This window comes from Impatiens glandulifera, chromosome 5, assembly GCF_907164915.1.
Source record: "Impatiens glandulifera chromosome 5, dImpGla2.1, whole genome shotgun sequence".
NCBI lineage: Eukaryota > Viridiplantae > Streptophyta > Magnoliopsida > Ericales > Balsaminaceae > Impatiens > Impatiens glandulifera.
This window is the reverse complement of record NC_061866.1, coordinates 237,885-256,677: the sequence shown is the minus strand read 5'-3', so window position 1 is coordinate 256,677 and position 18,793 is coordinate 237,885. Positions and strand designations below refer to the sequence as shown.

General features: G+C 28.5%; 1 protein-coding gene across 1 annotated transcript; it reads right to left on the bottom strand.

The window, feature by feature from the left end:
- Nucleotides 1–6,032: 6,032 nt before the first annotated feature.
- On the bottom strand, nucleotides 6,033–7,396 carry LOC124938482 (protein ELF4-LIKE 3-like). Its single transcript, XM_047478924.1, has 2 exons — nucleotides 7,190–7,396; nucleotides 6,033–6,648 (listed from the first exon to the last, which is right to left on the bottom strand). The coding sequence occupies exon 2, from the start codon at nucleotides 6,604–6,606 to the stop codon at nucleotides 6,229–6,231; it is 378 nt and encodes a 125-aa protein (XP_047334880.1). The 5' UTR covers nucleotides 6,607–6,648; nucleotides 7,190–7,396; the 3' UTR covers nucleotides 6,033–6,228.
- Between the last annotated feature and the right edge of the window lie 11,397 nt (nucleotides 7,397–18,793).

Sequence of the window (18,793 nt, the reverse complement as noted above, 5' to 3'; positions counted from 1 at the left end):
AAACTAAATATTTTTTTTTATTAAACATCGCACTTAAAATGAATCAACAATTTTTTGAAATTAAATTTGTCTACCACTAATAATAGTTAATTATTTTGATAGTCTATTAACAAATATTTACGTTTATGATATTCTCATTATTATTATTATTTCAAAGGTGTGTTATGACCTAATAGTTATAATACGTTACTCATCATTATCGGTTTAAGGATTGATTTTTGTTCCTATCTTCTTCTTTTTTACTTTATTTATTTATTTTTTTGGAAAACAACTTAGCGCTATTTCATTAAAAACCCTAAAATGGTAAAAAACCCTACATGAGTTTATGAATTAGAGCAAAACAAATATTTGCTCTAATTTTTAAATAACGGAATAACAAAACAAATGAACATCACAAACAAGTCATACAATTAACAAACAACTCAAACAACAACACTTAGTTTATAATCTCGCCTTAAACATACTAAATTGCATGACTTCATCGTAATTCATGCTCCAATTTCAACATAAAGACCAATTTTGCTCATTCTTCGGGATTCGTCTCCAAGTACGAGTGAGTGAGTTGCAATCAACCGTAATACTCCTCCATACATCCTCAACGTCACATCGCACCCTCGAAAATGCTCTTGAATTTCTTTCTGCCCATACATGATAAATAATAGATGCAAACCCACATTTAAAGAAATCCGAGCGGAATTGATTACCTATTGCTTTCATAATAGCAACCTCCTTGATGTATATTCATTCCAAAGGGAAATATGCCAATTCCATTGCTTTCGAAAATGTTTTTCACAACTCAAGAGTAAACGGGCAGCAACCGAATAAGTGATTCATTGTCTCATCATTCCCTTCACAAAGTGGGCAATTAGAATTTGGTATGTCCATAAACCTTTTGATGCGATCCCTAGTTGAGAGTATTTCCTTAAACAATAACTACAATTAGTGTCTCGAGATAACCTTAGAAGACCAAACAACATGAAACAAGTTCACATGATCTCCCCTATCACGAATCGACTCCCAAACTAGCTTTGTTCCTATCTTATTTAAATCTTACTTTGTAAACATTTGGTTAGATTGAACGGTTTCAGTGACGCTCAATCGATAAACGAAACCGTTGAAACAATTTAGTAAAATGAAACCATAATAAATTCGGTTTGGCCGATTCAATTTGCTATTCAGTTTGGTTTGAGCGGTTTTGATTCAATTTGAACAGTTTAATCAGTTTCTTATCCTTTAACTTAAACTAATCAAACATCATTTCAACTTTAACTCTTATCCATCGAATTAATCATTTATTTTAAATTATTATTATTTTTATTTTATTACATTAAAAAACAAAAACCCTCAGTAATTTTTTTTTGGGCATAATTGGTATTTTTTATTTTTTTACTGAGATATCGAAAAAGAGGTCTAGATAATTACTGTGGGATGATGAAATTTGCAACAGTTTGCTATTTTAATACAAAAGTAGAGGCTACATAGATATTATATGTATCCAACAGTTTTGGACCTGTTTGATTGCAATAATGATGAACAAAAGTAAAGCCGAGGACCCCACGGCCACGATCCAATTGATGACTGACGGTACACCTGCCGTCTCAATGATCTTTCCTTTTCGATCATGTAACTCTATCATCCATTATATTTTCAATACATCTCATGTTTGTTTTATTGCGGTAATTCTTTCTCACAGTAAAAATAATATTAATAATGTAACATTAGTGGGCAGTACGTTATTTTTAAAAATATATTTACTTTTTATTTTCAATGTTAATATAATCAATAGTGGCAGGCAGTATTTTATATATTCATTAAAGTAGTTTTTAAATTACTATTTATTTTAATGTATTATAATGAAGGGTGAAACTGTCATTTACCCTTAAATAATTTATAATTCATTTATATATCTACCTAAATAATTAAGATAATGAATTATAATATAAACTCTGTTGATCTATAACTATGCTTGCGTATTAACATATGATGTCATAGTCATGTTCTCATTTAAAAATTCTCCAACTTGCATTGTTTGATCTAGGATTATTTGAAAATTAGTCTAGGATGTTTTTTGATAAATTAAAATAACACTTCATTAAACAAAGCCATATGTGATTCATCAACATCAACTTCTTAACTAATATTTATAATTATGTAACTTTGATTTTTAAATAATACAAATATGTTACCCAACATATTATCGAGTTTATAGATCTTTAAAAAAAACGAACTCTCTGACCTGTTTTACCGACTTTCAAGAACGCATATCATAAAGCGTCGTAACAATAACATTATCAATGATACACATCCGACGACTATGGTCATTGAAGATTCGGTTATCTCAAACTTAATAATCCACCAGAATGGTAACCCAATATATATTTATATTATATCAGTCGTCTCCATTCAAATGCAACTATCAAAACACTCGGATAACATCTAAACCATATCCCTAGGCCTACTTTTGATTCTAAAAAAATTAATAATTATAATATATTAGTGTAAGAATGTTTATAGTAAACGATAATCAAAATAGATGTTGACCACAAAGAGTTGAAACAAAAATAAACATTTAAATTATACTTAACCAATTTATTGAGTGGTAAAACTTTAGCTTAGTTTGTAAAAAAAATAAGTATGTAGTTGAAGATCTGGTATATGAAGTTCCACTATTCTAGAAAAATAATTATACTGCTCAAAAGCTGGGACAAAATATAATGTATTATAATGTTTCAGGTTTCAACTAATCCTCAATTATGTCTATTTACCATATATAATAATATGATATTAAAAATGTGAAGAATAAACACCGCTCAAACTTTCTTAATTACATAAGTATGGCTCATGATTTAATACATAAAAAAGATTATAACCAATTAGAATACTTCAAGCAACAAATTAATGTCTTATACAAGAAATCAAAATATATTGTTTGAATTTAATAAGAGTTGTGATTATATATATGCTAGCCAATCTTGAAATAATTTTGAATAAAAAAAACATATGAGCATGAAACTTTCAATATAAATGTGAAACTAAATAGTACATGTGTAACTATAAAAAATAAAAACCCAAAATTTACTACATGTTTTATTTTCTTATTCAATGTTACAACTGGATTTATTTATTTAGTTTAGTCCAATATTATAGAGGAAATCAGTATAGGCTTAGTCTGGACATGTTAATAGGGATTAAGGAAGAGAATTCCTATATCTGTATTACATTAAATATAACTAATTAATATGTCAACTAGTCCAATCCAGTAACTGGATCCAACTATTCCTATTGAATCCGGCTTATTTGGGACAAAAATTTGTTTGATTATAAAGTGAATTATTTAGTTAATATTTTAAAAAATAATAATTAAACAGAACAAACAAAATCCAAATGACCCTTGAACTTGTGGCTCAATATTAAACAAAACTTGCATTTTGAAATAATCAGTTAATATATCTTTTGTGTTCAGAAAAGCTGTATTGTTGCTAAATGTCAAGCTTTTTGTTATTATATATTTGAATCATGATAAGAAAAATTAAAATTGTAATAATCTAGTAGTATAGAGAGTTTGAACTATAATATAAAATATGGATCATGATTTTTTAGTATTAAATAATATAAAAAATATAGGTTATTATCTATATGAATTATGATTAATATATATATATATATATATATAATATAATTATAATTGTGACAAAAATAATAAATTGGTTTTAAATTGATTAAATATAGCTTTTTATCTATTTTTTAAAATAAGGCCTAGAGCTTTGTTTGATCTTAGTTTCTTTTTTAAATTTAATCTTGGTTCTAGATAAATTATTTGTTTTATTTATTTATAAATATTTTTTTTAAAAAAAATTAATTATAATTTTACTTTCTAAATAAATGATTTAAAAATATTAAATTTAAAGATATTTTGATAAATAAAAGAGTTGTGATTAATAATGAAAGAAATTGAGAGAAAATATTGAGTTTTGGGGAAGAGATATGAGTTTTGTGAGATTTTAACTAATTATTTAAAAATTCTATTTCTGTTCAATTTCACATTTATCATTATAAATATTAAATTACTCATTTTATCAATTAAAATATTAAAATATTTATATTTTATTTTATAAAATTAAAATTTTAAATATAATTTTTTTATAATAATTTAACAAATTAAAAATTCAAATATTTTTTCTTTTTTTTTTAGTAAATAATATTTGTTTTTAACAAAGTCCCTTAAATAAGCAAAATATCAAACAAGCTCTTAAGAACAATGGAGGGTAAAGAGAGATTCCCACATCACATCAGATGTGTTGTTTGAATGGCGTGTTTGGTATTTGTCTTGGTTTGGGAGCCAATAAAGCTGATCTAACGCTCTAATTTATTTATTTATTATTTCTTAAGTATAGGATTAACAAATAATTAATTGAATAGATAAGATAAGTAGTAATATACAAATGGATGTACGGTTCCTAATCGTATTTTTGAATGATTAATTAATTAGGTCGTCTACTCCCACCATTAATAATAATAATAATAATAATTAATATCCTTAGCTGTATTGGCGGCCGCTAATATTTCTATCTAATTGGATTCATCCTGTCATTTTAGAATCAGATACTCTTTCCCCTTTGTTTAATCTTTATTTTATTTCATTTTTAAAAAATCTCATTAAAATTAAATACAAAATAATTCAATTATTCAAATGAAACCGAAAATTTGATGTCATACGGATGTCATACGTGATTGAATTTGAAAAATAAAATTTTCTTATTCTATAAGATTTAAGTTCAATTACGTGTTAACACATTATTTCAACACCATTCAAGATATAAATTCTAGCTATATATCATTATTCTATTAAAATAAATTAAAATTGGGTATACTTTTATTAGATAAATTAAAGTTGGGAATTTAGCAAAAAGAAGAAAGACTAATTATAATTATGATGATTGTTTGTGAAAAAAATCAATTGGCTAATATTGGCAATTGTGGACTAATGTAACATTAATGATGTCTCTCTATTGTCTTTAGCAACAACCAAGTCCACAAAGGGTTGTCCAAATATTTATGAGTTTGTGAAAATTAGGCTTAATGCCCAACTATGGGCAAACTTCAATTTCATAAAACATTTTTTTTTTATTTCTTTATATATTTAAAGACTCTATCTATCACCATACAATTGTCACAATAGTTGTGGTCCTTTGGACATGGTATAAAATGACATTGATTGTGTTATTGATTTAATTAAAATAATCCAAAAAAGCTCAATTTTTTTTTTAATTTCATAATCTTAAATAAAACAACTCAAAGTGTTTGTATATATGTTGAATGGATCATTTGGTGAAATCGAATCTCCATGTATAACAGAAGCACTAGAAACAAAGACATCAGCTATCAATCATCATTCATAATTCACCCATTACAAGAATGTGGGTCCTCAATCCATAGGCTTCATTTGATTCAAGAGCTTAAAAGACTATAAATAATCACTTTTACCCTTTTAAATTGAAGTAGTTTTGGAGGATGTCATATATACAAACAAACAATAATGGTGCAAATGAATGAGATCAACTTCAATTTTGATTGTTTTAAGTGGGCATTGTTTAAGAATTTTGATAAGTAAGAAGAAAAAATAGTCAAAAAGAGCCATGATCCCATTATCTATCTGAGATTCTATTCTTGTGGTGGTGTGATTGGTAACAAAAAAGTTTGATTTCTCTCTCCCTTTCTTTCTCTCTTCTCGAAGTTTGCTTCAGAGAGCATCTTTGCATTTTCTGTACAATTCTCCTCATACACAACAACAGTAACTCTCAATCATGGGAGAAAGAAATCAAAAAGGAGTTTTGAAATTTGGGCTTATTTACTTCTGCCATTTCTTTGTAACAAAACAGGGGAATAATGGGCAGCAGCAACAGTCATCAAAAGTTGATTTCATCGAATTTTTGGTTAATTTCATGAAAAAGGAAGGAGAAGGAAAAATAGTGTCAAAACTTGTTGAATCAAGAGATACCCACATCAAAATTGGAGAATACACACACTACCACTACTACTTAAAATGACATAAAACATTTTCAATAGATCCACAAAGACTTACAGTTTGATGATGATGATGATGATGCTCCAGTTGAAGGGCATTAATGGAGTGAGAGCATGAACCACTTAATAAAAACACAGCAGAGAGTTAGCTACCCTACTACTGAATACTGATGATGAGTGATGATAAATACAAAAATAAATAAATTAAGAAGGCCTATTCCTTTTGATCCCACCGGCTTTCCCATGATTATTATTATTATTATTATTAGAAGACTTGAGAAGAACAGCACCACTTGAATCTCCTTCGGAAGAAGCTTCCATGGATTTAGAGAAAGAAGTAGAGAGATCACCATAGAGGTCAACGACCCTCTTAATGTTGTTGTTCAACTCTCTGATTAGTCCAACATTTCTACTAAGCTTATCTGGGATCTTTGAATCATGGTTCTGGTTTATCTCATTTATCAACAGTCTGTTCTGCTCTAGAATGTTCTGGACTTGACCAAAACTCTTCTGAAATGTCTGCAACACTTTACCATCCAATTGGGTACCACCAACAACTGCTGAAAAGAGGTCACCATCCATAATTTATCCACAACTGATGATCAGATCAAAATATTCACACCCCTGCAATCAAAATCTCAAATTTAATTTCATTGTTCTTGCTTTTGCTTTTGCTTTTGCTATTGCTACTGTGTGTGTGTTCTTCCTTGTACTCTACTACTGTAACTATTCATTGCAAGGTAATTGGGTTTGAAATGTGGGGGATAAAGCAGATCCGATTTCCTTTAAAGGGAACCTTTTCAATCAATGTGTAGTCAGAAACATATATCCGCCTAAAACTTTCAAAAAGCTCAAATTAATATTTTTAAAAAGAAGAAGAATCACAAATGCACAGAGGAGGCATGAACAAGGTACAACACAACATCAACAACGAAGTAAAAACAAATCAATTATGCAAACAAAATTAACAGTAATTGTTCCCTGCTTGGTTAAGAATTGATTGATAAGAGATGAACATAGTTTAGTTGAGTTGATGAGACTTTTTCAACTGTGCAAGCAAACAAACTAAACTAAACTAAAGTAAAACGAAATAGATATGCATCAGAAACAACAAAGTTGTGTGTTTATTATATATATAAATATTATAAAGTCATATCTGGAGTACCTTGAAAATCTGGGAACATTACTGAGAGAGAAGACAGAGATTGAAGGAAGAAGACGAGGGATTCCCGAGGAACCGTAGAAAAGAACGGCGATTGAATCGAATCTCCAGATTTGAGACCCCCTGAATTATGAATGAATGAATTCTAGAGAGAGAATATGTAGATTTGACAGTCACGCTTCGACCCACCCCGTCTAAAATATGCCTCTCTCTCCCCCCCACCCTGTATAAATCAGATAAAAGATTTTTTCAATAAAATAAAATAAAAAAATCTCAAATATTTTGCCTTTTTCATTCTATAATTAATTCTACATCCAAATATAAAGTCTATATTTTGTCAAAGCCTTATCTCTATTGGGTTAAGAAATTTTAATCTTCAATAAGTCACAATATTACTATTATTCAACATTCAAATCATTTACAAAATAGGATTGATTTCAGCTATTTTAGTCTATATTATTATTATTATTATTATTATTTTTATTTGAAAAAAATTGGACAATTTTCTATGACAATTATTTTCTTTCAACTTATTTATTATTTAAATAATATAATATTATTTTTTAAAATAATTAATTATATATTTTCTAGAGACTTTATATATGGGTGAGCTAGAGACTTCACAATTTAAAAGTTTTTTTAAATATCAGCGCAAAATTCGTTTAAACATTATAAAACGGAAAAGAAAAAATAATACAAGAAATAAGAATTTTTTTAAAATGTCAATAAAATCGATTTTTTTATTTCGTATAAGCCATTTTTTCGGATTGAAACAAACACATGTAAATGAAATCATTGATACGATTGTACCCATAACTTTTCTCTTCCGAGATTCTTCATTTCTTTCTTTTCAAATATTCCACCATATGATGCGATACATTAGTTTTTTTGTTGTCATGTTATTGCTAGAACTTCATTCAATTTATTTGACCCAGAAATTGACGACAATTGTTGATGTATCTCATTGAAAATGAAGGAGATTATGCTAAAGAGCCTAAATACTATTTGCACCACATCTTATGAATCTCGTTAATAATAAGAAAATTAATAAAATTATATATATTTTTAGTTATATAATTATTTAAAAAATTAAAAAATTAAATTTTGAAATTTTTATAAGGAATAAATTAAACAGTAAAAAATAATAAATAACAATAATCTAATATACTAGCAAAAGTAAATATATATATATATATATATATAACTTATCCGGTAATTAAATAAAATATGAGTTATTTTCTATTTATATAATTTATTTTAAAATAATTTATTTTTAAATTTAAGTAATTTATTAATATTTAAAATAAATTAATTAAAAATTCAAATTATTTTAAATAAATAATATTAAATTTATAAATATATAATTAAATTATGAGTTATATATTATTAATAATTTATAAAAAAATTTATAAAGTTTTAAATATAAACTAACATACCTAAAATAAGTTAATTAAGCTGAAATTTAGTATAAGCTAAATCAAACTTAAATATGAGAACTTATAGTACAATTCTTTCATCTTACCAGGGTTAGTATGTATATATTTTATTAGTTTATTTTCAAGATTTTAAAATAAGTGGACCGACACATTAGACCTCAAAACGGGTGAATGAACATTTTGAATTTTAATTTTAATACGATCATCTTTCAAATCGATCAAATTTCAATCCAAATTCTTATACGAAAATTTTAGTTTCTCATATAGTCAGCAGTCATACAAGCCCTTCTACAACTTTACTCCCTCTATGCTGAATATTTTACTCTTTTCACTAGATAAAGCCATTTTCAATTTAAAAATTTATCCTTAAACTCAAAATACTATAGATACGGTCACATTGAAAAGTAATTATCTCCTGACTTAAAGAATCATTTTCAAACTCAAAAATATTATTAAAATATTTCCTTTTATAAACTTTTATTTTTTTCCAATACTACATTTATATTTATTAAAGTCACAAATTGAACCTTAATATTATTTCTCATTCAATTAGAGAAAATAAAATATAAATTAATAATTTATAAACATAAAAAATAAAATAAGCATAATTAAATAAACGCAAATTACATTACACTAGCAATAAAATTATATCAAAACAAACATTATTAAAAAAAAAATACTTTACACATAAAATAGATGTTGTAACAATTCTCGAAATCGGTGTACTCCTCCCACATAATCAATTAATGCATCTCGAAGTGCAATGTGAGCTTCTTTGTTTCTTATTTTTTTGATATCGAGATATAAAATCTTTTTTTTATTTTTTTTTTTATCAACATTGTTTATTATTATAAATTTATGATGGGTAAAAAATATTAATAAAAAAATATAGAATAAAAACAAGAAATTAAACATATAAAAATTAAATGTATAAAATTAATCTATATTAATAGTTAGAGGGTTAATTTATACTTTTTTTTTGGTATTTGAACGGTGAGAAGGTAAGTTTGCGTTTGGAAGAGATAGAATGGTGGTAAATCCATTTTGAGTTTTGATTTAGGTGTGGGCTGAGTGGAAACCCAAAATTTTAGTTTAAGGGTGAGTAGAGATAATCTAAATCATATATCCTTGGTACTCACCCTTTGGATAAGCTTCTCAAATTCATCGAGAAGATAAAGAGAAGTTATGGTTTCTTATTAATGAATACAATGAAAAAGTTTATATGGTTAGTTATTATAATATACTTAAATACCTTTAAGTGCTAATAAATTTAAATATATGTAAGTGTTAATAAAGATAATTAAAATAATATATCTAACATTCCCTCTCAAATTCACGATGCAACATTAATAAGCATTGATAGTTTGTTAGTCAGAAAACGAAACGCAAAACCGAGTGCACTTTTGTAAATATATGCAAGGAAGAAGGAACGAATGACAAAGTGATGGTGTGAGTATATTGATGATGAGACTACATGACAATTAATCTCAATATGTTTGGTTTTCTCATTAAAGACGGAATTTCGTGCAATCTAAATAACACTTTAATTATCGCAATATGGCAGAGTAGTGTGAGAAAGAGAAATACACATATCAATAAGTAATCGACATAACTAAACAATTTCATAGGTAATCGAGGCCATGACACGATACTTAGTTTCTGTAGAAGATCGAGATATGACATCTTGTTTCTTGCTCTTCCAAGAAATAAACAAATCAACAATGAAAATACAATATCCAGTGGTCTACTTGCGGTCCGTAGGATCACCAGCCCAATCTACATCAGAGTAGGCGCGCAACTCTAATGAAGACATGAAAGGAAACATGAGACTATGAAATTGAGTGTCCTAAAGATACTTAAGAATACGAAGAATAACAACCCAATGAATTGTAGTAAGGGCAGTGACAAACTGACTAACCACATGAACTATATGCGCAATGTCTAAGCGAGTTACAATAAGATAAACCAAGTTGCCTACAATATTACGATAAATACCAAAATCCTCCAAAAGAGTGCCATCAGACGAGAAGAGTATCTAACATTGGTCTCAAGGGGTATATTAATAATTCAGTTGTCGGTTAGTCCTTGGACGGTTCTTACATGAACTCTTCAAGGTTTGCACCACCTCTAGTTCCTCCTTGGATGGTTCTTACATGATCTCTTCAAGGTTCTTACAAACATTAATACTAGTTCCCAAGGGCGAATCCAGGATTTTTTTTTCATTGGGCTGAAAATTTTATAAGTATTATTAGGGGTGGGACGGTACGGTATACCTTAGTGTTTTATCTATTTTATACCTTACATAAAATTTCGGTATGCAAAAAATGCATACATTTACCTTACCTTGATTTTGGTATACTTTGATTTCGATATACCTTAATTTCGGTATACAAAAAATTCATACATTTACCTTACCTTAATTTCGGTATACCTTAATTTTTGTACGGTATCGATATTATACCTTTGATACCTAAAAAACATTTAACTTTAAAAAAATCAATCTCATTAATAAGGTAGAGATTGCATATATTAAATAATATTACAGTATAATTATATTTTGATATTATTCAAAAATTATATTTCTATAATTAAATTTATATGAAATATATTTAATTATTTCCTTATAAGTATTATATATATATATAATATATATTAACTTATAAATACTATTTCGGTATATCTCGATATAACAAATTCTTAAAAATTTCGTACCTTTATCGTACCAATTAATTCGACATGGTCTCATACCTTACCTTTTTTTCGGTATACCTTAAAAATTGATATTTTCGATATATTGCGGTACGGTATTTTCGATATACCTTTAATATTGGTAATTTTTCGCTCCCCTATGTATTACACTAATATGAGTAATAAGTAAACATATTAATTAAACAGTTCCAAAAATACCTTTACTAAAATAAAATAAATATACGAAACCTAATAAAATATAAGAATACTCGATTTAAAAAATATATATATATTAAAACAAAATGAGAACTTAAATTAATTAAGTTTTAAATAATAAAAAATTAAATATATAAATAAATAAAATATACGAGTCTAATTAATGAATTTCAGACTAATTTTTGTGTGAATGTAAATAAAAAGTAAACAAAAAATATAAATAAGAATAAAAATACAAAATTGAAAACTAAATATATAAATAAATAAATAAAATATACAAGTCTAATTAATGAATTTCAGCCTAATTTTTGTGTGAATGTAAATAAAAAATAAATAAAAAATATAAATAAGAATAAAAATACAAAATTGTGGTAAATGAATAGACACTCAAAATTATGATTATAAAATATTAATACATATAAATCATTTTAGAAGAATAAATAATATATCAATTTATTTATTTAAATACTGAACCAAATCAACTTAACTTTTATTGTTTATTAATATTAATTTATAATTTTTTATAAATTTTTGAAATAGTTTAAAATTAAAACATATAAAAAACTATTTTAACCTTGTATTTATATAAATTATTATTTTAATCTTTATATTTTATCTTTTTAAATCAATTCTATTATTAATTATATTCAAATTAATAAAAATAATAATATATAATTATTATATAAATGTAGTTTTATAAATACTATTATTACATTATTTACATATATAAAGGGTTTGATCACCTATTTTGTGTAATTGTTTTAATAAAATCATCCTTGAAATTATAATAGAATTAAAAAGTAGGTGAGGCAGGGTTTGATCACAGGTATAACATTTAGCTAAAAAGCCAATTGGACAAGGCTGTGTATGTTAAATATATATAAAAAAAATATTTTAAAAGATTTACACTGGGCTACAGCCCAACTCAACCCTCAACGTAGCTCCGCCGTTGCTTGCTAGCTCCTCATCATAGAAGCTAGTGAGGTTTGCATCATCGTATTCGGGCAAAACATTCGTCACTACCTCAACAAATATTAATGATGGCTCCTCGTCATAAAAGATAGTGAGGTTTACCTCATCGTCAAACCTTTTGTTAGTGCACTAAGACGTGTAGTGCCCGTACTTTTGACAAGCTTAACACTTCAATATGCTCTTTTCATTGCGGGACTTGGTGTCTTCTTGTCGAGGTGAGCTTTCTTTACGATCTTGATCTCCACCTCACCCTTTGCCACGACCTTGGTTATTTCTATCGTTGTCACTACGACTTGACAATTGAGAAGAAAAATTAGCTTCTCCGTTTTCTTCATTCGTGACAATCTAGAAGAAAAATAGGCTTCTCCGTTTTTCTTCATTCGTGACATCCATTCATCATGCGTGAATAATTGGTGCTCCTCCTCTTGGTCTCCGTTGCCGTGAAGTCTCTCATTGTGGACTTTGAGACGATCGACGATCTCCTCGACGGTCATATTCTTGAGGCCACCAAATTGCTCGATCGCTGTAATGATCTGCATGTATGATTGTGGTAAGGCTCTAAGGAACTTCTTGACGATAGAGATCTCCTCCATCTTCTCTCCTAACGAGCGGATACTAGTCACAATGGATGTCAATTTCATGGAAAAATCATCCACCGATTCATTATTCTTCATGTGAATCGCCTCAAATTGTGTATTCAAGGTTTGCACTTTTGCCTCCTTGACTCTCTCCACTCCAACATACATTGTCTTTAACGTCTCCCACGCTAGCTTGGCAAAATCCTTCTCGGCCACCATGAGAAGGACTTCCTCAGGGAGCGCTTGATTGATGGCGGCAAAAGCCATTCTATCATTTCGTTCGTCGACCTCGTTGAACATCACGACTTCCCACACTCCTTGTGCTTGTAAGTTTACCTGCATCTTCAACGCCCACACCGAGTAGTTACTCTTCGTGAATAGCGGATATGAGAGCATCACGTTCCCTTCTCTTCCAATATTCATTGACGTCGCATGTCTAGTTGATCTTGTCGACGACATGTTCTTCAACCTAGCTCTGATACAAAAGATTGGCTTTTGACTATTGAATCTTCTAAGAACATTTATGAAGAAATGAAACTCTGAGAAATGGATAAGGACAATAATCTTTGTTAAAGAGGAAAAGTCTTAAGATTCTTAAGTGTTGTATTATCAACCTTTATAAACAACCCTTATAAATGAGTAATTAGCCTAGAAATCCTAAATTATATATACATACATGCTCAAGCCCATTAATAATTAAATAAGCCACAATTTCATAAAAGACAATAAAGGCCAACAACTTTCAATTTTCTGACAATCAATGTTTAAACTCACAACTAACTAACACTACTTAGAAAAATTTGACTACATATATAGTTTGGTCTGATGATCCCAAACTTCCTTAGTTGTATCATATTGGGCCAATTGAATTTCAATAAAGTGGATAACATAATTGTTAATCCACATAATGATTTCGATTTATCTGTCTCCCAAGTATCAACCAAAGCCTGATAATCACTCAAAATATCACATGCAGGTTTGATTTGCACCCCTGTTACATAATTACACATAGATTTTCCTCATAGGAAATTCTTTATAACATAACTTCAATATGTAAAATTTTTGCCGTCTAATTAAACATTAATGGACTGAAGCGAATCATCTTTACGATCAGACATGGTGAAAACAACAACAACAAATAAGAATCCCAAAATATAACAACGATAACACAAATGCAGCAATACAAATATAAATCCACAAACAAAATAAACTAGAACAACAATTAATCAAAATTAAGCAAAAGCGAAAAATACCATTGACGATTGAAGACTCTAACATCAAATATAGATCAAAAGTTGTAGATTTGAACTTTTAGGTTGAACAAAGAGAATCCATAAATGGAGGCTCTAATACCATGATAAGATAAAGAGAATCTAGGGTTTCTTATTCGCAAGGATAAACAAATTAATGAATTCAATGAAAAAAATATATAATTAATGATTACAATAGACTGAAATATCTTTAAGTGCTAATATATATATATATATATATATATATATATATATATATATATATATATATATATATATATATATATATATATATATAAATAATGATATTTAAAGTAACAAGCACCACATTAATCTACGTTATCATCACGTATTTTTTCTATCTTTTTTTTTAATTAAATTTTAGATTTTAAAGATTATAAATATATTTTATCTTATATTTTTTTCTTTCCTAATTATTTTCTCCCTCATTAATTATATAAATATTCTCACTAATTATAAAATATATATTTTTTATTAATAATATATATATATATATATTAATATATATATTAAATGTAGTTACCTTATATATATTATATTATTTTTCATCATTAATTTATATAAATACATTTGATCTTTTATTATACATTTTTTCTCTCATATATATATAAATATATATAATATTTTCTTTATTAGCATAAATAATTTTTTAGTTAATATAAAAATTAACTAAAATAATAAAATTAAATACAAAATATATATACATACACAAAATAATAAAATTATTTTAACAATCTCAAGTGGTCTAGCGGTTAAAGTGTTCACCTTTCATGCTTGAGATCAGGGTTTGAATCGCAAAATATTCAAATTTAGATTTTCAAGAATGCATTATTGACTATAATATATGATGACGTAACTTTTCAACAAATGATACGAGGCAACTGAAAGTGTAAGGTCACGAGATGGAGGTCGGGTGGTGAGTGATTTATTGAGTGTTAGGTCGGGATTAGTTTTTGGTTTGGCAAGCATTTGAAAGTGTGAGGTCACGAGATGGAGGTCGGGTGGTGGATGGTTTATTGAGTGTGAAGTCAGAATTAGTGGTTGGTTTAGCGAGCATTTGAAAATGCAAGGTCACGAGATTGAGGTCGGGTGGTGGGTGATTTGTCGAGTGTAAGGTCAAAATTAGTTGTTGGTTTAACGAGCATTTGAAAGTGTGAGGTCACGAGATGGAGGTCGGGTGGTGGGTGGTTTGTCGAGTGTAAGGTCGGAATTAGTTATTGGTTTGGCGAGAATTTGAAAGTGTGAGGTCACGAGATGAAGGTTAGGTGGTGGGTGGTTTATCGAGTGTAAGTTCAGAATTAGTGGTTGGTTTGGCGAACATTTGAAAGTGTGAGGTCGCGAGATGAAGGTCGGGTGGTGGGTGATTTGTCGAGTGTGAGGTCAAAATTAGTAGTTGGTTTGGCGAACATTTGAAATTGTGAGGTCACTAGATGAAGTTTAGGCGGGTAGTTTGTCAAGTGTGAGGTTAGAATTAAGATTAATGGTGGAGTTTGACAAGAGATAAGATATGTGTCATCAATTGAGGTCGACTAAGATTGGAGGAGGTCACGAGATGGAGGTCCGGTGGTGGGTGGTTTATCGAGTGTGAAGTCAGAATTAGTTGTTGGTTTGTGAGCATTTAAAAATGTGAGGTTACGAGATGGAGGTCAGATGGTGGGTGGTTTGTCGAGTGTGAGGTCAGAATTAGTGTTTTGTTTGACGAGCATTTTGAAAGTGTGAGGTCAAAATTAGTGGTTTGTTTGACGAACATTTGAAAGTGTTAGGTCACGAGATGGAGGTCGGGTGGTAGGTGGTTTGTCGAGTGTGAGTTCGGAATTAGTTGTTGGTTGGCGAGCATTTGAAAGTGTGAGGTCAGGTGATGGGTGGTTTGTCGAGTGTAAGGTCAGAATTAGTGGTTGATTTGGCGAACATTTAAAAGTGTGAGGTCACGAGATGGAGGTCGTGTGGTGGGTGGTTTGTCGAGTGTGAGGTCAGAATTAGTGGTTGGTTTGGAAAACATTTAAAAGTGTGAGGTCACTAGATAGAGTTCAGGTGGGTGATTTGTCGAGTGTGAGGTTAGAATTAATATTGATAGTTGAGTTTGAGGTCAAGTGGTGGGTGGTTTGTCGAGTGTGAGATCGGAATTAGTGGTTTGTTTAACGAGCATTTGAAAGTATGAGGTCACGAGATGGTGGTCGGGTGGTGGGTGGTTTGTCAAGTGTAAGGTCAGAATTAGTGGTTGGTTTGGCGAACATTTGAAAGTGTGAGGTCACCAAATAGAGGTCATGTGGGTGGTTTGTCGAGTGTGAGGTTGAAATTAAGATTGGTGATTTAGTTTGACGAGATATAAGAGATGTGTCATCAATTGAGATCGACTAAGATTGGTTGGTTGTTTTCGAGGGGATAAAAAAGACATAAAAAAATGTGAGTCACAAGATGATGGTCAACTGAGGAGTTAAGTGGGATGTCAAAGAGATAAAATATATCTTAACATTAAGTTTAAGATTAAACTTAATTTTTACAAACTAACACTAATTTTAAATTAATTAAATTTAATAATATTAATTTTATTTAAAAAATTTATAAATTTATAAATATATATTCTTATCCGTGTAAATGCACGAATTTCATGCTAATATACTAAAATATCATTAATTCCTAATAAAATAATATATTTAACCAAAAGTTCCTGAAATTGTACTTTCTTTTTCCTAATTCCAAATCTTAATTAATCCGCTAAAGTTAAGCTAAGTTTAAATCTCCTGAAAAAATTCTTATTCTATCCTTTTATATAAAGCTACTCAAGGCTAGATCCCATGTGTAGAGATGCATTGTTAACTCGATCCATATACTTGTGCCACATGATCACGTCATTCTAAAATCAATTGTTGTAATTACACACTTAGTTTATGACAAGTATATATTCTCATATGTTATAAATTAATGTGAAATCATGTTATGACGAGATAGTCTGGCACACATATATGTATACATTGTTTTTACATGGAACTACTTTATTTTAAAAAATGGTGCAACACGATCAATTGTGTTTTTTAAGTTACTAGGGAAATAATACTAAAAAAGGAAGTTATCTTTAACCCCAAGGACTTTATATGCCACTAGCTTAGATCTTAAGTTATGAGCATTCGTTTTTTGCTTTATTTTTTATATGCATTGGGAAAAGTTGTTAACCTCTTATTTGAGGTGTATTAGGATGAAATGTCCTTGGTCTAGGTTTAAATTATTTGGATGAAATGATCCAAATATCCTTATCGGAGTCAGTCAGTCATTTTCTTTCCATGGTTGTTGCACGTGGTCTTTGTATTAAAACTTTTGGATATAATATGAACTATATCTCCTCCTAATCGGTTGTTCTTATTGCATCAAAGGAATGAGATAGTCACAAAATTTAATAGGTTAAATATTGAGTTTAATTCACATGTATTTGATGGTTTTTCTCGTGTCTTAGGAATTATATATATAATTTACGTATCATATTTATTAAAATTAAAATAAAATTGGTCGTCGTTCAAACGATTTTTAAAAGGTCAGTATTTTTCAATTATGTTAATGCGCGTTAGGTATGTATATTGCATGTTTATGGTGATTTGTATGTGTTTTATTTAGTGTATATGGATACAAGAGAGCAAGTTCTTTTTATTTTTATAAAGTAACATTATATTGATAAAACAAAGGTATCAATTAACACACAAAATAAACATAAAAGTTGATTTACATATTTTTATAATCAATAAACTAATTAGGAAAATATTCAATTAGTTCAAACCTGTTTAATATTAGGAAAAAAAACTCATTTGTAGCTCTTTCTAATTTACGGACATACAAATATATTAAAAGTTTATATAGACATACAAATTGGTTCTTCAAAGATCTTGTTCTTAGAATTCTTTAATTCTTCTCAATCTCTTGTTCTAATTTTTTATGTTTACTCTTGAATCTTCTTCTTTCGACTCCCTTAGTCCCTTAAACCTAGCAAACATCTATTAACAGAATCTACTAGAAGCATCGATTCAGATCTGTTGTCAAGAAAGAGAGATGATTCATGTGTGTGGCTCAAAATGCATCCCAATTGTCGATTGATGTGTCTCTCCCATTTCCCCTAAAATTTCTTTCTAACAAACCCGCAAAAATAAAACCAAAAGAAAAAGAATGAAGAAATAATTATGTTGGAAGAAAACAACATTACTGGTTGATTTAATCTCTACAATTAGCTTCACATGAAACCTTAGATACTCGATATATTCATTTTGCTTTCACTCTTTACAAATATGGGAGATAGATTGAAAAGAAAAAGAAATACAAAGATGAAACAAATTAACTTTAACACTGGTTGCAATCTGGAATCGAGGGTAATGTTAAAGAGAAGTTGTCGCATGATGGGTTTAACTTAATTAATTAACAAATTAAAAAATAATTTTATAAAAATAAACAGTATTTATTGTTGTT